Source organism: Rhizophagus irregularis, chromosome 24 (genome assembly GCF_026210795.1).
Source record: "Rhizophagus irregularis chromosome 24, complete sequence".
In the NCBI taxonomy this organism is placed as follows: Eukaryota; Fungi; Glomeromycota; class Glomeromycetes; order Glomerales; family Glomeraceae; genus Rhizophagus; species Rhizophagus irregularis.
In genome coordinates, this window is record NC_089452.1 from 2,339,519 (window position 1) to 2,366,767 (window position 27,249).

The 27,249-nt window shown below is 36.1% G+C and overlaps 6 protein-coding genes across 6 annotated transcripts; 1 reads left to right on the plus strand and 5 right to left on the minus strand.

Annotated features, from left to right (window-relative positions):
• Window positions 1-743: 743 nt before the first annotated feature.
• OCT59_016209 (uncharacterized protein) lies at window positions 744-1,493 on the minus strand (the record flags this gene model as incomplete). Its single annotated transcript, XM_066132319.1, has 1 exon — window positions 744-1,493. One exon carries the CDS (start codon window positions 1,491-1,493, stop codon window positions 744-746), a length of 750 nt encoding a protein of 249 aa, XP_066003314.1.
• A 3,587-nt stretch (window positions 1,494-5,080) lies between these two features.
• OCT59_016210 (uncharacterized protein) lies at window positions 5,081-5,683 on the minus strand (the record flags this gene model as incomplete). Its single annotated transcript, XM_025328471.1, has 1 exon — window positions 5,081-5,683. The coding sequence occupies one exon, from the start codon at window positions 5,681-5,683 to the stop codon at window positions 5,081-5,083; it is 603 nt and encodes a 200-aa protein (XP_025166485.1).
• Window positions 5,684-18,813: 13,130 nt separating this feature from the next.
• OCT59_016211 (uncharacterized protein) lies at window positions 18,814-19,284 on the minus strand (the record flags this gene model as incomplete). Its single annotated transcript, XM_066132320.1, has 1 exon — window positions 18,814-19,284. One exon carries the CDS (start codon window positions 19,282-19,284, stop codon window positions 18,814-18,816), a length of 471 nt encoding a protein of 156 aa, XP_066003315.1.
• A 113-nt stretch (window positions 19,285-19,397) lies between these two features.
• Window positions 19,398-21,801, minus strand: OCT59_016212 (uncharacterized protein; the record flags this gene model as incomplete). Its single annotated transcript, XM_066132321.1, has 5 exons — window positions 19,398-20,095; window positions 20,177-20,714; window positions 20,777-21,239; window positions 21,343-21,715; window positions 21,777-21,801. The coding sequence occupies 5 exons, from the start codon at window positions 21,799-21,801 to the stop codon at window positions 19,398-19,400; spliced, it is 2,097 nt and encodes a 698-aa protein (XP_066003316.1).
• A 3,120-nt stretch (window positions 21,802-24,921) lies between these two features.
• On the minus strand, window positions 24,922-25,404 carry OCT59_016213 (uncharacterized protein; the record flags this gene model as incomplete). Its single annotated transcript, XM_025328981.2, has 1 exon — window positions 24,922-25,404. One exon carries the CDS (start codon window positions 25,402-25,404, stop codon window positions 24,922-24,924), a length of 483 nt encoding a protein of 160 aa, XP_025164446.2.
• Window positions 25,405-26,544: 1,140 nt separating this feature from the next.
• Window positions 26,545-26,850, plus strand: OCT59_016214 (uncharacterized protein; the record flags this gene model as incomplete). Its single annotated transcript, XM_066132322.1, has 1 exon — window positions 26,545-26,850. The coding sequence occupies one exon, from the start codon at window positions 26,545-26,547 to the stop codon at window positions 26,848-26,850; it is 306 nt and encodes a 101-aa protein (XP_066003317.1).
• Between the last annotated feature and the right edge of the window lie 399 nt (window positions 26,851-27,249).

The window sequence follows — 27,249 nt, forward strand, 5'->3', positions numbered from 1 at the left end:
ATGTCAAACCCGACATTTTTTAATTAAAGAAACATTTTTTTTTATTTCTTTTAATGAAAAAAATGTCAAACCCGACGTTTTTTAATTAAAGAAACATTTTTTTTGTTTCTTTTAATGAAAAAACGTCAAACCCGATGTTTTTTAATTAAAGAAACATTTTTTTTTTGTTTCTTTTAATAAAAAAAGTCAGGTTAGACGTTTTTTAATTAAAGAAATGATTTTTTGTTTCTTTTAATAAAAAACGTCAGGTTCGACGTTTTTTAATAAAAAAACATTTTTTTTTGTTTCTTTAATCGAACCCGATGTTTTTAATAAAAAAGATGTTTTTGTAATTATTTTTAATGAAAAAACGTCGGATTCAGGTCAGTTTGGCATTTTTTTATATATATAAAATGCTGAAACATCTTATTTTTGACCGAAATATGTCAGGTCAATAAGTCGGGTCATTAAATCTGCTACCCGACCTGAATTTTTCAGGTCAACCCATCGGGTCACCCGATCCATCGGGTCAAATTCGGAGCTCTAGTCATGATCATGTTACCAAAGGAGTCGTTCAAATTGAAGGGCTCCGATAATATTGTAACAGGTAAAGGCAAAATAGGAGGTGAATGATTATAGTTGGAAGGCCCAGCAACTGCTGGGGGAGAGGGGACAGGAGTCTCCAAACTCATATTGGACTGGTGAGTTTGTGCTAAATCATAACTTGCAATTGAAGAAATGTCAGCATCAGAGAAACATTGTGCTCATTTTTGCGAAAGGGATGCGAGGTATGTTTGGCGTGTGAGGTTATATTGGCGCTGGGCTTCAAATTTATACATGAAGCTATTATGCTCACAATATTTATTGAGCATTCCTATAGTCTTGTAGTCCCGTCGATTGTTAGGCGTAGTTGAAGGTTCATCATGATAATACGTAGATGGATGTGGTATGTATCTGCCTTTGTGTTTGACTAACGGTGAAGAAGGGTTAACCTTCTGACTCGAAGGATCATCCAATTGGATGTTCTTAGTACTATGAATAGGTATAGGGAAAGAGTAATTTTCTCTACGAGGATTACATTCTTTGTATTTCAAATGTGTAATGGGTAAATTGATATGTTGAGGGTGAAAAAATAGAAATCTTTGTCGAGTAGCAGCAGCTAGGCGATCGTTGATTTCAGAGGCTTCCGCTACATGTGATTTGTTCTGGTTGAAAGTTTTTCTACAATGTCGTTCAAATCTTTCATGTTGTTTACTAAAAACGGTAGACTTGATCGGGGTAGTATGTCTGAAGTTCGAAAGTTGTTTGTAATACATAGTTCTTGTATCTGTGCGCTCGATTAATTTTTGTGTGTAGTGATTATAGTTAACGTCATAAGAAGTTCCTTGACGTTTGGAAAAAATGTGTTTTGTTGTTCTCATTGAAGATTTGTTGAAAAGGTGTGAGGCATGACGACCTTTGGATGTTGTAGAAGTCGGAAGTGAGTCCAGTTTAATAGGTTTTTTCACGTTCATGAAAAGCTTTAAATATGTGCCTAAGTGATGGTCAATACAGGCTCGTCGATAATGTGACATAACATAAGGACAAGGGACATCACAAATATTTGTGACGGTGTTATTCTCTGTATTAGAGTGAGGATGTGAGCATAGTAAAAATATACCAAAATAAAAATGGTAACATTTGTAACTAAAATTAAAAAAAGTTTTAGTCGAGGTATTGCGGCGTATTTGTGAATTGCCACGTGATTTAATTAGATTGATTCTATCTAATAATTTCAATCGAATAAGGTTGAAGTATTTTTGTTAAATACGATGAGGGATTACACACTGGTGTAAAAAAAATGGCGTAACATCATACTAATTTGAAACTTTGTGTTGGGCGTACGGCTCGTGGATTTATAACGAATTGGGGATGATTTCATGTGATAATCATTTGTGTGTATTTTAAGATGAACATTATTGGTGCGTTGTTGAGGATCAGCAAGCTCAAAAAAGAAACTTTTCGACCTCCTGAAATTGTAAATCTTGTTGTGCCCTGCCCGATTGGGATGGGTCACGTGAAATTTATTAAAAGAAATTTTAAAGTCGAAGTTCTCGACTGGAAAGTGTGAGTATTTTAAAAATGACATGTTGTAGTCAAAGGTTAAGTAAAGTGTAAAAAAACTACGGTCCTTAGGTCAGAGTGAAATGAGAAGGGCTTTCTATTGTCAGACCATTACGGTCCTCTTCTCTGCCGCTTAAGCGGTGAAAGAACTAGGTAAATGTTTATCTACTGCGGATTTTTAATAAAAAAAAGGAAAGGGAAGAGAATTTTTTTTTTATTCTTAGTACTCGTTTAGTCATTTCAGTCATTTGGTTTTGATTGGTTGACATCTTATCACATGATTTTAAACATTAAATGTAGGCCAAAATTATAGTGCTGGGCAACATTACAGTGATTGTCATATAAATTTGTATAATAAAACTTTCCTGAAAAATAGTACACTGCATAAAATTCGCCTCTGCTGATGGTAATATCAAGAAGTTTTTATCATTGAATGTTTTAAGAGGCAGTAGGAATTGCTAGAAATATAATAAAAAAGATAGATTAAATCATTAAAAAAATAATCTCCTAGATAGTTTTTGAAAAACTAATCAAAGCCCAGTATCTAAGTTGTAAGCCACAGTCCTACAAAAAAAAAATGATTAACAAAAATTTTGGTTCAAAAAAATGAAAATATTTACTTTCAGAAATCTATAGAAAAAAATGAATATTTAAAATTTTTATTTTATTTTTTTTAATGAAGTCCAAATATTACTGAAAAAAGTATGTATAGTAACGTACCATAAAAATAGCTTAGGGTATTATTGAAATAAACAAATATTCACCATAAATGATATAAACATGATCCAAATTATTCTCAATAAATGTAAAAGATTTATGACAGTACATATCATATTTTTGATTTAGATAATGAACAAACCTATCAATTTGATAATCACAATCGATATATCATTTTGAATTCTGAGAATTATTTTCCTAAGATCATCTGTAATTATTGATTGTTACCTGTTTCTCATTATAAATTCGTCATTTTTATTTCCAGTTCTCTTTATCAAAATATATTCGTCCTAGAGATGAAGAATTACCTACAGAAGAATAAAGTTAATAACAGAAGTTTGTTAAAAATTAAGCTTAAAAGTAACCAACTAATCAAATCCCACATGTCTAAATATGACAAACATTAGTGACTGCTTCATTAAAATAAATATTTAAAAAAATTCAAATCAAAATATATACATATCCTTTTTTTTCAATAAACACATAGTAATTTATTATAAGAGGGGAGAACGTCAAAAATTTACTGATGTGGATATGAAACTAATAAAAGTTCCAATTAAAATCAGAACATCCATATTAGTAGCGTTATAATTATAATAACTAAAGAAGGTTTAAATGAAATATATATGGCTACCTGGTACAGTATCATTTGTTATAGTAATTAAAAAAAAAAATTCACAATTATGTTAATTAATGATAACTTATAGTTCATATTTCTATTTTTTTTAGACGATTCCTGCGGGTCTTTAGAGTTTGAACTTGGATTTATTTTGATAAGTAAAAATGTTTTTAATATTTTATTTTAACAATCTTTACTAATAATTCATTTCTTTTTCTTTTTTTATGTAACTCTTTCGGATCTCTGGAATTTGAACTTGAGATTTTGATAGGCAAGAATTTTTTAAAATTACATGTTCTGAAATCTTTATCAAAAAAGATAAAAAATGAAACATTTTGCCTAATATTTCATTGAAAAAAATAGACATTCGAAGTTTAAAAAACTTAGCTGATCTTTTTGCTGTTTTTGCCGTTTGTAGCTATCACGTGTATCACGCGTCTTACCGTCTCGTGTCCATAATTTTATATAATATTTAATAATAATTTTTTACAAGTACTAAGATACAGTCTAATTATAAAAAAGCACATAATGTTATTTCTTCTATAAAATTATTAATAAATAAACTTCAAAGAGTTATTCATATATTTCAATTAAGTATAAATTATTATTTAATAAAGTTTCTTTAAAAGTTAAGTAAGCTAAGCCTAAGTAACTTCATTTTTTAAAAATAATTACTAAACAATACTTCAAATTTGAAAACACTGAACATTTTAACTTAGAGAATGAATTTCATATAAATAATTTTTATTAGTTTATTCCATATCAAGATTGTTCAATTAATGTATTAATAAACATTATATAATTACATTCTATGTACATATTTTCAAAATGATGGGACATTTACCATACATTTTGTGTATCTAAAATTGTAATATTTATTAGAGTTAGGGGTTAGGTTAGGACAGACCAAGTGGATACTCTGTTTAACATAACCTCATCTCCTATTTAATTTATTTATTTTATTTATTTATTTTATTTTATGTAAAGTCAGAAGAACTATTCTAAGAGAGCATTTATCCTAAGGAGTGTGCCCAACATTTAGTCCATCATCTATCCCAAGGGGCAGATCCTACCTAATTATTATATATAATAGACTGCTCCAACAACACGACCAATGAAGGAGCAGGTAAAAGGAAACAGAGAACTAGAAAACCAAAAAATAATGAACGTCTATCTAATAACTACATTAATATGGTAAATTATCATGTAAATAAAATATCTTATATATAAAAATTAAGTGTGGCAAAACTATACATTATAAAATAAACAAATGTCTGTAGATGAAGGAGAATTATAATTAATAATATCATTAGCTTCTAAATGTATAAAAATGAACTTCTATAAGGGGTGAGAAGTCCCGTATTTTTCTTTCGCCTAAAAGGGCGCCAACTGTAAATACTGTCATAGTTGGAATAGTTCACACTATTCTAAATTATTTTTTGGTTACTCAAATTGGGTGTTAATTATAAAAAAGTAAATAAGATGTAGAAATAAACTACTGGTAAGTAGAAAAAATTTTGACTCAAAATCAAATATAAATGTTTAATATCAATAAAGCTCTGCTCCTGTTGAGTCATCCATAACGGCAGGAGAGAAACGTCTACGTTTAAATCGGTCTGTGTTGTCAATCAATGGGTAAAGGTTAGTATGCGAAGAAATTCTTCATTTTTTAGGTCTAAGTTCAAGTTCTTTAGCATTGTTGGAAGTGTCTGATGTCGCTCCTGGAGGAAGGATGTTAGTCCGTCTGCAAACCCGTTTGGAGTCACTAATACGCTCTTTAGATGCATCAATCATTAATGTGGTAAAATTACTCATTTTCTTATAAATGTCTGATTTGATCTTTTCATCCTCAGATACCAAGTATTCATTTGTATAATCTGTCATTTCATAGTGAACATGCTCACTAATTCTGGTTAACGTAAATGCCAAATGTTTTCGACTATTGACATGATTACATGAAGTCCCCTGAAGAATTGCATCTTCTTTAATTATTCTGATATTCTCAATACACTCATTCTCTAGTCGTAATAAGGCACGACGTTGTGCTTTTGTAAGTGGTGGAGGCAAGTTGATGTGTAAATTATACATATAGGTGAACCATTCTTTAGAACCAGGAATAATATATGCACCATCAGCGGTGTAAAGAGGATCCTTAGGAATTATATTACGATATTTGTGAGGAATAAACATATTAGGGATAGGATTGTACGGGGCTACCATACAAACTATATTAAGTGATGGAGTGTCCTCAACGATATTAGTCATAATTTTTCTACCAGGACGTCCAAAAAAAGGCGTCCAAAATTTGTAATTTCTATGATGAAGACTTTGGTTGTAAAGTAGATGTTTGATGGGTTTAAGAACAAATTGTATTCGGTAAACATAAACTGATATCATTGCACTGTAGCAAATCGATGTTGCTGATGATCGAGAGGATTGTGTTTTTTCATATGAAAAATGCGTCGTTTAGCCCGATCAAAGTCATCGGGCTGGATGTGAGAGATGCAAGCTGGGTTTATGACCCGTCGCAGTACCTATATGGCCCCTACGGGGCTCAGGAATCCCCATATATCCGCCACAATCTGGGACAACATCTGGAACAAATATATATACCAAATAACTAGAAAACAATAGAAAAGGAAGCAATAACGGATATAATGAGAGGGTTGTCCCGGATGTGGCAGATGTGGCAGATGTTTCAGAAAAATTATGAGAGGACATCCCCCCAGAAAAAGTTTTATTTTTACCCCCTCCAGATCTGCCACATTCAGAACATCTGGAACAAGTCAGGATTCCGTCTAATAATCTGTTGGAAGCAGTGAGGTAGCAAACCAGGTAAGTTAGCAGGTAAGCCCCTAGAAGGTCTATAGAGCCAGTAAGACCAACCCCGTCCCACCCCTGTCAGAAAAAATAAGTAATTGAACAATAGGTATTGAGAATAGAGCATATCCAGATAAGTTTAGAAGACAGTACTAATCTGTCTTCCTCTTTTTTGCCTCCTTAAGGCATTTATCAATACACTGTTTACACGCATCATCAGAATCTAAGATTTTCTGTCCAAGTTTTTTGCATTGCCGATTGTAAGCTGTCTGCTGTCTCTTAGCAGCGGTTTCTTTCCTTTTCTCCTTAGTCTTCTTCTTGATCACCCAGTCTATTCCAGTAAAAGTATTCTTATGCATACTACAAATTGTGCAGTCACCATGCAGCCGATAACGCCCATTTGTAGTCATATCTTGTATTTCACTAGCAGTCTCAGTTTCCTTCTTGCACTTTAGACAGTAAAAACGTGTCATCTTAAGATTTGAAGTCTGAAATCTTTTCTTTAATTTGTCGTAATATATCACAATTAGAGAATTACTACAAGTACTACAGTCTATCCAGAGTACCAGCCCGAATTTTAAAAGGTGAAGAGCATTACAACCTATACAAAAAGCCCCTAAAGGAAAAGTCAACAGAACGCCCAAAGGTAATTGTATGGAAACCAAATGCAACACATCAGGCAGATCTTGCAGAGATGCCAGTTGACCCCAAAGGATTCCACTATTTTCTCATAGTGGTGGAAGTTGCAGGAAAAAAAGTCGATGCAGAACCCCTAAAGGATAAGACAGCAAATAGGGTTCTCAATGGATTTGTCAAAATCTACAGAAGAAATCGTATCAAGCCTCCAACACACCGACTGGAGACAGACTTTGGATCAGAATTCACTAACGACCAGGTGCGTGATTTTTTCCTGAACAGCCTAGGAGTAATGATGAGGTTCGGTGAACCAGGAAGGCATAAACAGCAATCTTATGCTGAAAGAGCTATCCAAGCCATCCAAGAACCCCTTCTTAAACGAATGGTAGCACAGGAGTTGAAAACTGGGGTGACATCTGTGGAATGGTCAGAAGATTTCCATAATATAGTAAGTAAAGTAAATGAACTCTGGCAGAGAAATCCCCCAGACATTCCGACAGGGTCACCCAAAGTGTCAAAAAAGACAGACCTCCTCTCTGAAGGAACACGTGTCAGAGTCAAGTTAGATGAACCTATTTCTGTACTTGGTAACAAACTTTACAGAAAATTCCGTACAGGAGACATAAGATGGAATCCAAATATTCGTGTAATCAAAAAAATGATACTCTCACCTGAACAGCCTCCTACATATCTCCTTAATGGACCACATGGTCGATTAGGTGTATCCAGATGTGCATATACCCGAAAGGAATTGCAAGTAGTTCCTATTAATGAAAAGCCTCCACCTGACTCTGTGATAAGAGGGCAACCTGAAAGATTTGTTCCTGAGCAGATACTTCAGCATCGCATTAGAAAAGGTCAAGACCAGTATTTGGTTAAGTGGGAGCGCTATCCAGACACTGAGGCTACTTGGGAACCTGCTGACCGGTTAAAGGAGGATGTCCCTGACTTAATTCGCAAATTTTGGGAATAAAAAAAAAAATAGAAGAATTAAAGGGTCTTATTTTTTATCCCCTCGATTAGCATCAGGAACTATCAGGATAAAAACATTCTTTCCATCACAGGTAAAGGCTATATGTTCACGTGATTCATGGACATCATAATTGTAACGTTTCAGACACGTCCAGCTCAATCCAATTTCCCTATGCTTGTATCCATCTAAAACTGCAAGATCCTCAGTGATAGCATAATCAGGGGTAAGTTTGATTGACACTCCCTTTACCATGCCGAATGTCCTACCTGTTCCTGGAGTACCAGATATGTTATATGTAATACTCTTGTCGATATCCAACCCTAATTCCTCAGCAGCTTCTCTCTGAATAAAAGACGCATTAGCACAAGTGTCTGCTAAACACTGAATTGCTATCCCATTAACCTCCCCATCCAGTGCTAAAAGATCTTTAGTATTCTCCAAACGAGCTATATCAATATCCATAGGATCATATTCCCTGATATCCTCTTCTTGTTCCTCCTCAGCTAAGTCATCTGAAATCTCTATGACTTTTCTAGCAGACATCATCTCCTCCTGAAGAATCTCACGGAGTAATTTCCTAAAGTCTGCAGACCTTAATAGGCTTAATAAGTCATTTTTAGTAACAGCTTTTGCAGGTGTAGACTTACTACCAGTAACTTTCACAGGAATCTTAACAGGGGTTGCTTTGCCTTTCAAGGGTACACTAGAAGAACTAACTGCTGTCTTATTTGGGGACGACTTAAGAAGTTTTGAGATACTCGAACCTACTTTTTTTTTGACCCAACACGAACCATATAGACATCACCATCTTTTTCTCTCAATTCTACCTTTTCACCAAAACTCACAGTATCAATGTCCATAGCATCATCGTTAAGATCAAGGTTTCTCATTGCTCAGGCCAAATCCAGATCATCACGTCTATCTTTAGCCTTCTGAAGTTGATTTGTAAGTATTTTAGACGTCCCACGTTTATATCCCATAATAAGATCAATAGCATTTTGATGATCATCCAAAGTCCACTCAGGAGCATCAGGGTCATCACCAACATCAGGTTCTACATAACCATCATCCCAATCAGGATCCTGATGATCCTGAATAACACGTCTCTGTGGTTTTGGTCGAACAGGTTTAATCTGCTGTCTATAGACTGGTGGATTACGAACTGGCTGAGCCTATAATTGTTTAAATTGCACCTGAAAATTCTTGGTAAGTTCTTCAGCCTGAGCCTTAAGCAACTCTTGTAATTGTTCTTGAGTAACCCCAGATGACTTTGATGTCAGTACGACAGGTTCCTGTTTTCCTAATGGAGGTTGAGTTACATCACTGTAATCTGCTCGAAGTCGCCGATTTCTATCTTGTAACCCCAAGCGCATTTCAGTCCTTCTCCATTCTAAATTTCTCAGATGTTTAACCAAGTCATCAGGATTAAGATTGTGAAACCTTTCTGCTTCAAAAATATTATCAGCCGAAAGACCTCTAAAGAACTGGTCAATAATAAGATCATCAGTTAGTCTTAGTAATTTTCCAGCCCTCTTTACAGTTTTATAAAATGCATCAACTGGCTCATTTTCCTGGTAAAGACTGTTAAAACGGATACGTTTCTTTTCATCTAAAACAGTTGGAAATTGTGTTCTAAGCCAATAAAGCGCCTGATTAGGTTTAATACCTGGAAAAACTATAGGATGATTATTATTAACAGCAACACCAGCATCTGCAGTAGCTGGAGCAGCTCTATCTGTGGGACGAGCACCAGCTCTTTTCCAAGCTTCATCTCCAGCCATTAAATCATGAGTAGGAATAAATGCTGCTCTAATAGTTACTAATGCATTAACTGGATCTCTTGAATAGATTTGTGCTTCAGACCCATTTACATAAGTACCTACATTCGGTCCTCCTGCACCTTCTGGTATCACTAATGCTACAAAAGCAGCTAAATTAGCTCCACCAGCTGAAGTGATACCAGAAAGTTCCCAATTTTTTCCTGTAATTTCTCGATCAAACCATTCAGCTGCTTCACCAGCCATGCAGCTTCTAAGTATACCCATAGCTCTTTTCCAAGACTCTGGTGGCCCTCCAGCAGCATATGGGTTAAGATTAATAGTATCAAGATAACCCATATAAAGCCTAACAAATGTATCAATATCATCAGTAGCTTTACCTCAAAAATTGGCAATCCTATCGCAGTGGTAGCCATATCGTCTCTAGTGGATTGTTTAAAAGAGGTGGAGGAGGGTTCAATTGTCTAATTCGAAACCATTGTACCTGAATTCTAAGAGCAGCTATCTGTTGGAAAAGTCTATTCCTAAGTCTCCCTAATGTCTGAATCCCAAAACGCACCCTATTATTAGCATGTGCTAGCTGTGCATTAACCTGTCCAAGTTGCGCATTAGCCAATACAAGTTGTCCTCCAGTTCGAGTAGCCCTCAGCCGCCAATGATTTAGAAGGATATTACCACGATTCACAGCATTTTGAGCCTCATTACGATCCATTACTGCTTGAGTATAATCTGCTTGTAATACATTACGTTCATGTCGTGCCTGATTACGTTCACCTATAGCCCGTCGATGAAGCTCTACCATAGTATCATAATCTCTTTGCAGGTTATGGTTTTCTTCTATGAAATTATCATTGGCAGCACATATAATAACTAATTGACGTTCTAAATTAGTAAACGTTTTATCAAATGCATTTATCTTACCTTGTGCAAAAACTAACAAATCTTTTGTAATACCAAATTCTTCATGTTTTGCTTTACAGTGATACATTAATATATTAATAATATGTTTGATTTGATTATTTGCCTCCTGTATCTCTGAATCAACAGTTAAACGACCCCTGGTAGTCAATAAATTTGCATGAGCCTTAAGTATTCTAACTAATTCATCATCGTCTTCTTCATTAGCCAAGTGTGTAGGAGGCGGTCCAGTAGGTTCTGAAGGAGTATAAACTGGAATTGGTGTTGATGTCGACATAGTATTTAAACTAAGTAAGAATAAAATTCAAATGGATCTTTATGTATACAATTTGGACGAGTACACGACTGACTCAAGACAAGGCAATAAGTTTGCTCCATCATGGCCCTTTCGATTAGCCGTAGCAGGTAGCTCAGACTCAGGTAAGACAACTATGATCATTAACTTGTTAATGGGTGACAAGAAGGCAAAGGAAGATGGTAATCGGTATGTACTATGTGATGCAGTACTTTTAGTTGGCAGATATCTTGACGAGCTGAAGTGGGCAGTTGTACATGATTTTTTCGAAGAGGAGAAGATCCCATTCACTGCAGTAACCCATAGTGAGATTCCAGAGATTGACTCCTTCAACCCTACTCAAGCTACTGTGGTAATCTTCGAGGATCTGATGGATGCACCTAAAAAAATCCAGGATCTCATTACTGGTTACTTTACACATGGACGACACAAAAATATTTCATATATTTATGTAGCTCAAAGATTCTTTGCCATTCCTAAGGCTATTCGAGAAAATGTTAACTACATCTCACTGCATGGAGGTCATGGGAGCCTTACAGATACTAAGAGAATCATTCGCCTATATACAGAAGAATCAGAGTCATTAGCACCAGTAATTGATGATCTTACTTTGCAACGTAAATTTGTAGTGTTTGATCTTAGACGGTCTAAAAGTGATCCACTGTCCATTCGAGTAAGATGGGATACTAGTCTCAGTTCGATCACAGAGCAATCTCAGTTCAATCCTAGTTCAATCTCAGTTCAATCTCAGTTTGATCCAAGTTTGAACCCAGTTCGATCTCAGTCTGAACCCAGTTCAATCACAGTTCGATCCAAGTTTAGTCCCTATGGTCAGAAAGCTGTATCTGAAGCAAAAAAAAGGTGGACACTTGATTGAATTTGCTCGGGTATTTCCATCCCCTAAAGAGCGTCAACATTTACTTGTACCTGGTGTCTTAGCCAAGAATACAGATACCTGGATTAAATTTGTCTTTCGGGAAGCTTATGGACTCTCTGGTAAGACCCTAGGAGCTGACTTTCAGGACTTTTTAGCAAAAGTACAGGGTAGGACTGCAAAGACTGAAACTCTGAAAACTGAGAATGTGAAGGAGTTATTCTCCCGATATGAAGCCCTGAAGTCTAGTCGCCCTCTGGATAATAAAAAAATAATAGAAGGTATTGAAGTCCTTCTACAGATCTTTTCTAAGAGCCATATAGACCGTCGAGCATTACAAGTAGAGATTAATAGTATCTTGTGAGAATATCAAGTAATTCGTCTGCAGAAGCTCTAAGAATCATAGCACTTTTTTTACGGCCTTCAAAGTCAATCCTTAACATCTTAGCCTTCAACCCTATTGCTCCTAAGGCACGAGAAGCAAAGTTCTTAGTCATTGAATTATTTATATGATTTACATAGTTCTCATAGAATGTATTGAAAGGCTCATCGATACCATCTGGATATGTATCCCTTAGAAATTGATATAAGGCAATTTCTCCACTATCACAACCTATGGCTATAAGCTGTTTGAGAAGCCACTTCCTAATATCTTCATATGGCTCTCCATCCATAATTTTCATATCCAGTCTTTGTGTAAACAATTGTGTAAAGTCCACATTACTTGCCCGACGAATGATCTGAACTAACTTATTCCTAGCAAGTCCCAAGGCTTGTAGAGGGTCATTCTCATCACTAATCTTCTTTATAATCTGTCTGTATAATACACTGGATAATCCTCTATGTGCTGTTTTTGGAGTGATTACTCCACAGTTTTGGTACTGGTTTATTACAATTGATGTTAGAGCTTTTCACCGGATTATCCTATGAATAATTTAGGATAACCCACTAGGAAATTTTAAGATCCGGATATCCTATCAAATAGGATAACGGGTAATCCGAATAATCAACCTAGACTAATCCGAATTATCCCAGGATAATATATACGCAAATAGTGAGTAGTGACCCGTGACCCGACGGACGACGGTACATAATAATACAGTATGCTCATCTGACTAAACCGACCGATCAAAAGTTCGTTATGTCTGAAGCTAGTACACCCGTTCAAGTGCCACCGCAACTGGAAACGAGTCATTCACGTTAGCGGACGAAATTAAAAAATATAAGACATGTTCTTATTGAATTTTTACAGAAAGAAGAGGACTTGGAGCTTGACGACGATGACTTGGAAATTATTCGCAAAGAAAAAGTTAATGGCCGTGACTTTCTCAAGTTAACCGAAGAAAAGCTTGAACGACATGGAATGAAAATGGGACCTGCATCGAGGCTTGCGGACTTTGCCAAAGAGTGTAAGGAGAGGAAGAAGCGCTCGTTTTCCTCGTATAAGACTCTGAAAGACTTAAAAGAGGTATTAGCAAAATATGGAATTGATGGTAATGGGATAGGTGCAATCCGTCAATTTCCACCAAGTGAGTCTTCCCAGCTTATTAATTATTATTTCATGAATTATTATGCTAGTGAGCGGGCTAATTTTATCGTTCTTCTTTCTAGAAACATATACACTCGAAGACAATGATGAGGAATTGATACAATGTGTAAAGGAAATAAAGCGCAGGTTGGGAAATATGGGGACATTGCTTGCTGATAGCAACGAAGCCATGCGGTGTGAATATATTTCAGCCATCCTTCACGCTTCGCTATATATTGTCAAGAGAATAACAGAAAAGGAGATCACTTTGGCTCCCCAGTTAGAAGTTGTCGGTGAGGAAAATACCGGTCGCGTCGATTATGCGGTCAAGGCCCTTGAGGAACTTATTTGCATCACGGAAGGGAGATTATATCAAGTGGTCATGGGCTTTGCTCAGAATCTGGTCCAATGCGAAAGTGCGTTGCAGGTTAATAAGAAACGTAAGGCAGATACTGCTTTCGGGGAGGATTTTGACTATATTTATGGAATCGTTACAACAGCTACGGATTGGTATTTCATCCTATACGCTTCAGACGGAATATCTTAGTATCCGATTTACCGAGTCTGCTTTGAAAGAGGGTTCGGAAGAAGAAAAGGAGTTGTTTAGAAATGTGAAGCGAGTGATAGAAGTTGTTGTTGGTTTATTGAAGGATAGGGTAGATGTAGATAAGGAACCAGCGATGAAGAAGCAACGGGTTCAAGAGTATTTTGAGAAAAAATAATCATGTAAATAAATTAATATAGAAATGTCATGTATACGGTCTGCATCCGAAACTTGTAATTTATTTTTGAGTTGCTTTAATCATTGTAACAATAGATAATAATAATTGTAATAAATTTATTCTTCATTTATAAAAGAGAATTTTATTTAGTAAAATAATTCGAATATGTAAAATGATATATCACGTTCAAGAACAAATCTCAATTCTAATACATATATGAATAAACATAATTATTGACTAAACATTTCGCCCACTCCAACTAAATTGCCATTCCTTTTCAAAAAAATTAAAGCTTCAAATAAATCCTCCTTCATACTTGTCCTTTTTGAGGACATTATCAACCCAGCATCGCTAAAGACCCTTTCACTTGCCCCCGACGTTGCTTGAATACATAGATACTTTCGTGCTAATTGGGCTAAGATCGGAAATTGACTCTTATTTACGTCCCACCATTTTAAAGGGTCTTGATCATTTTTGATTTGCGCCATTACTAAATATCGTTCAACTTCATTATCTTCAGTCTGAAGATCATGAGATTCATCATCTGAGAACAAGCTTCTTTTATAAACTCGTGTTGAAGTTTTTCTTTTTTTCGGTTTTGGCTCACATTTCTCTAAGTGAATGTTAGTGTCATTCTTTGCTAATTCATAAACTTCACGAAGATTAGCTTTTGCTAATTCCTTTTGATCATTGTTTGCAAACATTGTTTTTTTCTTACGTGGATCCAAAAGTGCGGCAATAAGTGCCTCTTTTTCAATTACCTCAAAATAATTTTCAAGTGCTTTATAAAGATTTGATTTAATATTATCCAAAAGTCCGAAAGTATTAATAGGAGTATTTATTTTGATTTTTCGCCTGGCATCAGGTTCATCATCTTCATCAACTTCTTCAAATTGATGATTTTCAAATGCATCATCATTTGTCTCCAAATCTAAGTTAGAGTTTATTGTTGGACTAAACATACTTTTGAGTTTAATGATACCTGGATATATGTAACTCATGGTTGCATATTTCGTACCTTCTAATATTTCTGTTAATTCAGCAAAGGGACCCAAAATTTCAAGTAAATCCCTTATAATATCCCATTCATTATTAGTAAGGTTAATTTTGTTTAACCTTTTTGCATCCTCTTTAGCATTATTATCCTTACTTACATTTAAGGATGAAATTACAATATCAATATAAGGTTTTAAAGCTATTAACCTTTCCCATGCTATATATGTACTTGACCACCGTGTTTCAACATCAGTAATTGCTCTATAAAAAATTCTATGCAAGTCACTTTCCTCTTCTGGTTCTTCTGAATTTTTTTTTTGTGCATTTAAAAGACGCTCATTTTGCTTTGGTGAAGTAAAAAAATTAATTAGTCTTTTTGCACGTGCAATTAGAATTTCGGCAGTAAGCAACCCTTTTCCAACTACTAATTGGATTGTATGTGCCGTACATGATAATCTATGCAACCAAACAATTTGGGTAAGACATTTTTTCATGTTAGATGCATTATCGGTAGTACAGAAAAAAACTTTATGTTGCAATTCCCACTGAGTAATTATTTTTTCCAACGCTTGTTGAATAGCATCTCCGGTATGTGGATATTCCAAATATTGAATAGCTAAAGTGATTTCTTTTATTTCAAAATCAGGTGTAATAAAATGACAGGTAACACCAAGAAAACCTTGCTTACTACGAGAAGTCCAGAGATCACAAGTAAGTGAAACTGAAACTGCATTTTCATGAATATACTGCTTAAGTTTATTTTTTGAAAATCCATATGCTTCAAATATTCTTTTTCGAAATTCTCTATCAGTTGGAAGTTCAAAATTTTCATTTAATGCATTAATAAATCGACGAAAAGAAGGAGATTTTAAAAGATGAAGAGGTTGAAAATCTAGAATAAGCCATTCAAAAAGAAGAGTTTTCAAATATTTTTGTTGATCTTCTGTCATTTGTGAATGTGAATCTGACGAAATAGCATAACGATCAATTTTTACCTGTTTTAAGGATGGCGTAATAGTTGATAAAGGTTTAGAATGTTCATATATTTTGTGTTTTCGATTAAGATGACTAATAATATTACCAGTTGGACCTGAAGTTTCGATCTGTGCAGCACAATTTTTGCCATTATCTAATTTTTGATTACACTCAAAAATATACTTATTTGAATTGGTTGGATGATTTTTTCGTTCTCCCCAATTATATATCCAACTTCGAAGTTTTGATCCTCCTTTACTTTTAGTTTGAAAATTTAAATTATGTTCTTCTTTATCAAGAAGTTTATCAAACGCATTTTTTGTATACTCTTCTATACTATTAGTATCTTCTAAAGGTGGTAAAAGATTTTCTGGTGGTGTAAGATTTTCTATATCAATTATATCAATATAGTTATCTTCAGATTGTAAACGTATTTCTATAGTTCTTTCGGTTGACATATTTAGAAATAATGCTAAACTTCGAAGTGTTTCTTTGTTAATTTTTTTTTCTTTGTCTTAAAATAAAAACACGTTTTTTAAAGTAGTACACTAATACTAAATAGTTATATGTGCGACATAAATGTTAATCATTATAGGATAATCCGGATAATCCGGATAATCTAAAATTTTATTCATTTGTAAATTCTTAAATCCGGATATCCGGTTAAAATTAACCGGATACAAATTTGGATAATAGGATAATCCGGATAAATCCTAGGATTTTATCCGTTCAAGGAAAGCTCTAATTGATGTTGGCATGGCTATCTTTCTTTATGTAAAAAAGAATTATTCAAAATTAAGTAACTATTCGGAGCAGTCCTTACACAACTTGTCTGTTAAGTCACTTGGGCTTACATTCCCTACACAACTCAATATTAAGCTCTGCAAGTCTCGGGGTATGGTCCTCCAAAGTTCGTGGATGACCGGAAGGACCAGAGGAAGGTGTCCCATTAGTCGTATCTTGCTGTAAGATAAAATCATCATATTCATCTTGGTCAGCCTGAATAGCGGCCCTGATTTGTTGTATATCATTGAAAGTTAACCACTGCCCATCAAGATTTTCCTCATTATAGCGTGTTTCATTGATGATTTCCTCTATAAGCGCTTCTTCTTCATAATGGACAAGGTAGTAATCCTCAACTACCTCATAGTCACTCTCAATCAGTCTATGATATGTTCTAGTATCACATCAAACATAACGTCCTGTATCTGTATTTAAATATACAGGTTGCTCTTCAGGTGGAGGTGCAGTTTGTCTACGGACAAGCCTTCCATCAATATAATCATGGGATTCCATAACTATTTGATTAAAGGTATCTCCACCGATAATAATTGGACGTCCAGTTATAGGGTTAGCTATATAAGGATAAGACATGTCTTTTTTTCTGTATGTGTCTACATACCTAATAGTTTCCTTCAATTTATAATAACCAAGTGACATGGTCATCAGTCCTTATCAAGGTAAACATAGCTTGAGCTTGAATTTTATTAATTAATGCCGAAGTAACTTTAGAGAAAACAAAGTAATCTAAAAAGTACCGCAACAAGTGCAGAACTAATAGAAAAACAAAGAACAAATAATCTTCCGAAATTACAAATAAGAAAAGCTAAGATTATAAACCCCACCCTCTCTATATAAATAACTACGGCTACTCCCCCCATCAGTCCTTATCAAAAAATACAAGAATACCTGATGATGAGGTTACATGGTTATCAGTCCTTATCAAAAATGCAAGGATACCTGATGATAAGGTTACATGGTCATCAATCCTTGTCGAAAAAATGCAAGGTTACCTGATAAATAAGTTACTGGGTTATTGGCCTAGAATGCATTCATGGAAAAACTATGGATTATATTACAGAAAATGTGAACGGAGTTCATGTCACGTGATACCCTGAACAAATGTGTAGAGTGTCACGTGATTTCATGCGGTACGTAGATCATTTCCTTTTTGGGCGATACCCGTTCCACAAAAAATCGATTTGGTAAGAATGCGTTTGGAACCTTGTGTAACATAAATTTCCTTTTTCGGTAATTCGGGATTACGCGGTAATGCCGGCCGGATCTAAAAAATATGACTCTGCAGGGTAATTCCTACGAAAGTCAAGTACAAAATGCTTACTCCTGTTGAGTCCAATCATTCCACTTCCAGTCCAATCTCCAAGGATCGCCTCCCCATCTATGTTCACTTAATGCATGCTCTATGGTTTCCCTTTCCTGGGGGTCCACAACCATCCCATTCCTAAGCATTTTCTCCATAATATAAAGCTGATTCTCGGTGAGGCGGTCTATCCATCTTTTATAGAAGTTGTTTACATCTTCAAATGATATCCAGTCAATATTCCCTTTTTCAAACGGCTTTCCAAGAGCTTGGACATGCCCAATTGTAGTAGCGTAATTTTTCCATCTCTTATATGTAAGGTTGCTTGTCTAAACCTCTTCAAAATCCTACGATTAGTTTCGTCAAAATTTTACTATAGATTTATTATAGTTTCGGCAGAGTTTCAGCAGTTTCAGCATTTATAATAAGTTTCAGCAGTTTCACCTTTCTCCAAAGTTTCGCCAGTTTTTTAATATAACTTTAATATAGTTTCGGCAGAATTTCGCTTTTCGGCGAAACGCCATCTTGCCTAAACCCCTAGGTTTCGGCAAGCAACCTTACTTATATGCTTCTTGACGAACCTCCTGCCACCACACACTATCTACTTTACTCGCTGCAATAAGGTCAGTATCTGGGATCTTTGCAACAATGCGTTCGACTATTTCTACTGGTAATCAGTCCAACATGATGTTATGTTACTTATACTATAGCCATCTTCAATTACTGTATGCCCATTACAAATGGATAAAAAATATAAACTAAATTCGTACAGGAGCCGCTTATGCAAGAAGTTCTGCTAAGGTTTTCTCAGCCTCATTCATAGTGACAGCTCGCTTTGGGGGATCTGTTAATGAGTCCTTAGTTACATTATAATACAACTCGAAGAGGGCCTCAAGTTTGTCTAAAAGAGCTTGTTTATTCTTGTATGATTCACGAATCTTTGCTATCTTAGCAGTATATGCTGCATTATCTGGGAAGAGTTTTCTGGCCACGAACTTCACATATGATACAGGAGACTTTGCTGTCTGGATTCTCTTGATATACTTCACATGATCCTGGACAAGGTAGCTGGTTTTGCTAAACCCAGATACTAATGCGACTACTATAGTGCCTTTTAATGCACGGATAATCTTGAGGACAGTTTCATCAGAGACAATGGTGAACTGATTGCATGATACATCATAAATAACTTCATCACTAATGCTGTCAGTGCGGTTAATAATGCTTGCTAATTCAGTATATGTTGACATAATTCCTTATACTTTTTTGTACTTTGTAATAAATAAGAATCTTCAAATTGACTTTACATTCAAGCAAGAAAAAATATATATACCTACTGTAAATCCAACTGCATTCTTGGCAATCATGTCCAGATAACCTTGTTTGCATTTTTCACATGGCAGTATCCTGCGGTTTCAAACTTGAGAGCTTTCAATGCTTTGGATGCATTTTCTGGACAAGTGATAAGTGTAGGACTACTCGGCTGTTCCTCTAGAATAAATCCATCTGTATGGATGCATCGTACTTTATTCTTATATGGTTCTAATAACTCTGAAGTCATCTTCCGTCCATGTGCTAATAAGAATGGAGCAATCCTAGAATACTCACCCTTGAAGGGACTACCTGGGTTTGTGAATTGGAATCGCCACTGGTCAGATCCTCCTGGTATGATGGAGTCAAGTGTGTGGCCTTCCAGAAACTTGAATGGATCTGTTTGATCTGTGGTGAGTGTCTTGTAATTGCGTTTCCTCTGGCAGAGTGCTCCCCATAATGTATTGAAAACTCTCTTTGCAACACGACCAGCCACGCCACCCTGGTTCTTTATATTAAAGAGAAAGTGAACATACTCACCAAATATTACAGTCCCAGGAATTCTTGCTTCTCTGTCATATATCAAGGCATTTGGCTTTCCATCCTGGATTAACTGTATATCAACACCAAGTTTCTTTGCTCGTTGTAAGTCAATGAATGTATAGACTCCCTTCTTATTCTGTCGGAAGAGAATGTCATTACCACTTACCTTAGCACGAAATAATCCATACAAGGCATAACCTCTGTGGTCTACAAAGTCTTTGAGTATTTGAAACTTACCTTGTTGGATTGGAAAGTTAGCATTCGATTGCTGAATACTTGGATACTAACTTGTCACGTCGTATTGTCTTCCATAGCCCTTCCATTCATTATCTGCCCAGATAAGACCTCCCATCATTGCATCACTTATCCACTCTGCTTCGACTGGATCAAGAGGATCATTAGCTGGAACTCCTACACTAAACTGTTCAAAAAGCCAGAGAGCAGTTCCCTTGTACGACCAGTTGTGGTAAGATAAGTCGATTCCTAGACTGAACTTCTTTGTAGCCTGTAGAAAGGAATCCCGCTCTTCATGGATCCTCTGGTATGTTTCCTCAAGTGTTTCATATATTCCAGTTTTACGATTCTTCTCAATAGGGATGAAGGAGTAACTATCAGAGTTCTTACCTTTCTGAAACTGTCCAACTGTAAGAGACTTAACTGTCTTACCATTGTATATTGTTACTACATTATTAACCCCATCTTCACGATAAACAAAGGGAGACTTTTGTTTTCTATCTAATTTACTAGGGTGAAGTCTTTCAGGATTCAGTGCAAGAGAGTAGTGGCCTTCAGACAGGATGAGGGTTGCACGTCTGTCAGATTTGCTCTTGGAAATTCGAGTGGAATTCCTACAATATTAAGTGCAAGGCTTCCTGCAAGTTGTTCAACCTTATCCATATATGAGACTGGAACTGGAGCATCACGATTGAGACCTAATGCCTTTTTGATATATTCAGGCTTTTTTATAGTCTCAGGTATTTTAGAGAATATACCATAGATATGCTTCAGGCATTCATACAGGCAATCATTTAGCTCCCCATTGCATCCCCCTGCAACCGGTGGAGCATCTCTCACATAAATTATGAATCGTTCAAAGTAATCAGGATCTGCATCATCCAGTAGTTGTGCTTCATCATAGTGGTCCAAGAGTGAGAAGAGGCTGGCTGGTTGGTTTCCTGATGTCCATCCACCGGGTTTCCAGTTTTCATAGGGAAGTAGGATCTGGAACTTTCTATCTGGAAATCGCGCCTGGAGAGTCTGACCGAGTCTGGTGATAGCTCCTCTGGAAAAGCGGGCACCGGAATACTGAAGTTCCTTGATATCAGGTCGTGTTGGTAAAGTGCGGGCGATTCTTGAGTATTGCATTTTTATGTATATGATTTGTCTTCAACTATAAATAATATCTTTCTATATATATACGAAAAAAAAAAGAAATAATCTCAAATAGCGCTTACAATATGTCGTTGATAGCTCCCTCAGTATCCTCTTCGTCCCAGTCATCAATGATTCCATTGGCGGCCTCCCATTCACGTTCCATATCAGTTTTTGGACGTTCCTCTGGGATTTCTCGTGCCTTACCTTTATTCATCTTCATAGTTTCATAACCAGAGGTAGTAGGGATAATCTCGGCATCATGATCCTCCTTGTATACTCTTATTAGATTTGCGAGTTCTTTACGGCTAGGTGTTTTAGGTGAGTTCCCATTATATTCGATCCAGTCCTTGAAGTGGTCTACTACCTCCCTAAAGTAGTACTGGTACTCGTCCTCAATACGTGTTGTGGGACATTCCTCTACTTCAAATGCGAGTATTTCCCAGTCATACTCGTCTGACGCGTTTTGGTACTTAGCCCATAAATCCTTACCTGTATTGTAGAGATCATTGAAGACCTGGTCCTTTGAATTCTTGACCCATGGCTTATGATCCCATCAGTGCCTTTCATGCCAAGCCCAGTGTGCTCGAGTACCTTCCTTTGGTTCAGGGTCCCATTCAACTTCTAGTTCTGTGTCGGGTTCTGGGATAGGTTGCTCTTTGAGAGTCAGTTCTACTCAGGTTCTGTAGAAGATTTGGAATCTGCGAGAGATTCGGATTTAGCAGAAGATTCTGCAGGAGACTCAGGTTGTTGCTCAGGAACTTGGTCTGCAGTTGTAGGATCTGAGTCAGATAACAAGTCATCTAAAACGTCGTAATCATCATCAGCTTCAAATGCAGGTTCCTCAGCAGGCGGCTCATTTTCTTGATCAGGTTCCTCATCAGATAGATAACAGTCTGAGAAACTGTCTATAATTTCATCAGTATCTGACTCTATGGAAGCTGGAGATTCCTCAGGAATAGGATCCTCTTTGATGACAGGTACAGGTTTTACCTTCAAGCAATCAGGTTTAGGTGGTACTGGTGGAGGAGCCTTTTTGGCAACTGGTTGCTCTTCAGTAGGTTTTTCTTCAACAGGTTTCTCAACAACTAGCTCCACTTCCTCTTGATCTACTTGCGATTTACTAGCTGGATTATATATATTTGCTAAGAACTTCACCAAGGCATTTGGATCAGATGCGGGCTTCTCAGGAGTTTCTACATCTATTCCTTCTATATTGATTTCATCTGTTTCGTGAATCCATTTTTTGGTGAGAAACTTCTTGTAAAGGTCCTCCCTGGATATGCTGTAAACTCGTGGTATTGCCTTACCTATACGTATTTTTCTGCTATTTATACCCAACTCATTTGATAGGATTCTAGAAGCGTTTATCTTTGATAAGGGTGTAATGCAATGAGTTTCACAGTATGAAGTATATACTCTATAAAATTCTTGAACAGGTAGGTCGGTTATATAATTTTTTACTATGAGGTAAGTGTCCTTTATGAATTGAAATAGGGGTGGAAGAGTCGATATGATGTGATCCTGCTTAGATGTTGTCATAGGTGGTGGATTCCCATTGAAGTCTGGGTAAGCATCTGCAATGGCTCTCAAGTAAGCATAGAATGCCTCACTGGCGCCTGGGTATTTCATAGCGTCACTGAGTTTCTTAAAGTAGTTGAGGTCTTCCTTGCGGAATGGTGACACATCCAAGAACACTGTGCGCCTATCATCATTCTCCACTCTGAGAGCATTTTCATTAGTGAGTACAATGGTGGATATAAAGTTTTTGTAATGTGTTGGCATCTTGTATTTTTCATGGATTTCCATTATGTCGCCTGTTACCTTATCCTTCAATGATCGATACAGATTATTCCACTGGCTTTTTTCTGTAGGCATTTCCTCAAGGAGGAGAAGAACCTTACCTTGTAATTGCCCATTGAAACTTCCAAGAATCGTTTGAGGATCGCTGGTCTTATAAACAAGTTGAGTACCTAAGACACTACGTTGAATGAAATCTGTTATAATACTCTTACCCCAACCCTGTCCAGATTTCAGGTAGAGAATCGAATACATTTTCCTTCCAGCTGTCACACCGGCCAACCACTTTATGATATACTCAGTAAGATTCCAATCGCCTGAACACCAGATATCCTGAATGTGAGAGAAGATAAATTTAACCACGAGGTGGGTTGTAGATTCAAAAGTGGATATCGGACGCAGGATATGGAGGAATCCTGGAAAGATATTGAGATAAAGTTGGCCACCTAGTTTAAAGATACGGGATTTTTGAGGGTCACAGGTAGCTACACATACAGTACTATATTCGATCATAAACCATTTGTTAATATTAAATTCAACCTTTTGTGAAGGACCCTGTTCAGATTGTGTGTAAAAGACTTTGGTAATTGGACGGATAAGTTTATTAATATTTTTATCAGGGATGTGCTCGAGGTTTTTGATTTCTGACCGCCACATGAAGACTTCATGCGGGTTGGAGTAGGGGATAAAGTAACTGCAAAGATAACCTTTAGCTTGATTGAGATCTTTCATATTCTTTGCAGCGTTAATGAGCTGTTTAAGCTCATTAATACTAAAAGCCTTCTTCTGTTCACCGAACTTGGAGATAACTTGAGCTTGATTGCTAGTTTGGGCAGTCATTTTTTGTTCTATCAAATCGAGTACTAATTTATAGTTACCTAATCTTCAATTGCCGAATATTTTTTCCAAAGATCTGCACTCCTACCAGGTTACCCTTCTGTAATCCTGTGGTCCTGCGATTCTGCGGTCCTCCGGTTATATCTGGTTATCTTTTAGGGGTAAAAAAAAACTATAAACCACGAACCTTTACGACTGCTCTAAATCTTCCCTTCCCCTTTTTCAATCCACATATATCTAGTGAAATCCACACCGCTCAACAGCCCACCTTACCATACAATGCTCTTTTCTAGCTTCCGATAACTCTTTACAAGCCTTTTGATATGCCTTCCAATTAAGCTCATGAAGTTCACGATTTCCAATACCCTCCTCCTCAAATGACTGACCAAAATCATCCCCGCTTTTTCCTTCTTTTTTACTGCCCTGTCATATGCATCCTCGGCTTCTTTATGCCGCTTCCACAACTCGGCTTTACAACAGTTGTACCAGAGTCTGTTAATTTTGAGATGTTTTTCGAATTCTTTAACCAGGAGGTTTCTGACCATCTCTCTCACTATGTCCAGGTCATTGAGGGGTGATGCCTGCATTTGGATCCATTTATGGATTCCATAGATGTCTACAAGATCAAGACCAAGATCTTTGGCAACAGAAGTGGCTGCATGTAAGTTTATCATTGTATGTTACTTATGGTATACCCATTGTTCAATTACTTATTTTTTCTGACAGGGGCGGGACGGGGTTGGTCTTACTGGCTCTATAGACCTTCTAGGGGCTTACCTGCTAACTTACCTGGTTTGCTACCTCACTGCTTCCAACAGATTATTAGATGGAATCCTGACTTGTTCCAGATGTTCTGAATGTGGCAGATCTGGGGGGGTAAAAATAAAACTTTTTCTGGGGGGATGTCCTCTCATAATTTTTCTGAAACATCTGCCACATCTGCCACATCTGGGACAACCCTCTCATTATATCCATTATTGCTTCCTTTTCTATTGTTTTCTAGTTATTTGGTATATATATTTGTTTCAGATGTTGTCCCAGATTGTGGCGGATATATTGGGATTCCTGAGCCCCGTAGGGGTCATATAGGTACTGCGACGGGTCGTAAACCCGGAGGTGGGTGGTGCTTGCACCTCCCACATCCAGCCCGACGACTCAAAACGAATCTCTTGAGCCTTGCTCACACGAGGGTTATGACTTCTTCGAAAGGAAAAATTACTAAGTCTCTTTCTGTATATATGTTTATTATTAAGGTGATTAATTGAATAACGATCATGAGCGTGAATCGTTTTTTCGTAAGAAATTCCAGATCTTCGAGAGTAAATTCTTTTTGTTCTGTGTGTATTCCAGTGAGTGTATAAAAGGTTAGCATGATAAACCTTTGGGGTTATTGAAGGGTCTGTGATGTCAATATTTAATTCTTTTTTAGGGTTTTTAATATGTGTAAACACATCATTTTTAAAGAATGCTGGTTGATGTAAGACGCAAGCTCTTCTAAAGTCGGACATCAAGAACAGCGCTGGTACTTTACAAATACTTTTAGCAGAAGTATAGTCAGAGAATCCAGGGGTTATATGATTATGAGAACAAGGAGTATAAATTCCAAAGTGAAAGCGATATCTTTTGTAGGTGAAATTAAAAAAAGTTTTAGTGCTAGTATTATGTGAGTCTATTTTACAAGCACGTGACATAATGATCACCTTGCGTTCAATTAATTTATCTCAGATAAAATTAAAAAATTTTTGTTGTATACGTCTGGGTAAAACTCTTTGTAAAGAAAAAAAGTGCGTGAGCATAACACTAATCTGGTATTTGTCATTGGGAAGTTTACTTGTGTTGGGATAACTAATCGGGGTAGTTTTCATGTGATAATCATTTGTATGGATCTTAAGATAAGTTTCATTGGTGTTTGTGGTCTGATCAACAAGCTCAAAAAAGAAACTTTTTGATCTTCTGATTTCATAAATCTTGTTGTAACCAGCTCGATTAGGACGAGTCATGTGAAATTTGGAAAAAGAAACGTCAAGGGGATATTTTTTCTCAAGGGAAGGTAAAATGTTTAAAGACTTTAAAGATGACATAACTTCAAAAATTTTGGTATACTATAGTGAAAAAACTCTTTCCAAAAGCAACAGGGTGAATAAGGAGTACTTTCTGTCAAGGCCACCAAGTGGTCCTCACTCCTTCTATACCAACGTAAAGGGTTAAAAGTTTATTTTTTTAAAAAATTTGTGTATACTGCAGATTTCTATGAAATCTGACGGAAAGGGGGAAGAGTTTTTTTTTTTCTCACCTCCTATTTAATCCGAACAGGGTAGTTTAACATCATTTAGTATTATGAAGTCATGTGATAACCACTATTTGGATAATGAGTCTTTTTATTAAAAATGTTATTGTTTGCCTATTATGTAAACGAAGAATAATACCTACCATCTATATTATGTAAATTAAAATAACCATTACATAAATACCACCTAATAATGACCTTTTACATGAAATATTTTTTGGATATTTTTAGATCTACTTCCCTTATAAATTTTCGAGTTCATGACCTTTTATTTTCAAATTCAATAAGAAAATGCCACAATTTGTAGTACATGTAGATTATTGTAGAAGAAACACAAAAAATTTTGATAAGTTCAAGAATAATGAAAGTTGTTATTAACTCAAAAACTTTTGATGGTATTTTTGAACAGCTCACTACTGGGAAGTTCTATCTGCATCAGGTTGAAGTTTATGTCAGCAAAGATGGCGTGTTCTGGATGTTCGTTCAAGGTGGATTAAAAGACGAACTAATGTCTACATTTGCATATACATATATCAAGTTCGTAACACAAGCTAAAGAAGAATTACCAATCAATAGCACTTCAACTTTGGCAGCTGCAGCCCATTTTAACACATTTAGCCAACTTATACAAAGCTCTGCACAGCAGCCTTCTTTATTATTATTTTAAACGAAGAATAACCAAAATAATTTACTATATAATGATATTATACAACTATTGCAAGTTGCAAATAATTAGAGCTCCGAACAGGTCAGCCAAATTCAGGTAACCTGACCTGACCTGACCTGAAATTCAGGTCAGGTTTGAGATTTTTAAAAAAAATTCAGGTCAGGTATGAAGATTGACCTGACCTGATTGACCTGTTGACCTGAAACTATTGATTCTACTATATAATAAAAGTGAGTTTATATTGATTTTATATAATAAAAGTGAGTTGCAGTATTGCGATTCACTTTTTTATATAGATTCTATATAAAAAAAGTGAGTTGCGGTATTGCGATTCACTTTTTTATATAGATTCTATATAAAAAAAGTGAGTTGCGGTATTGCGATTCACTTTTTTATATT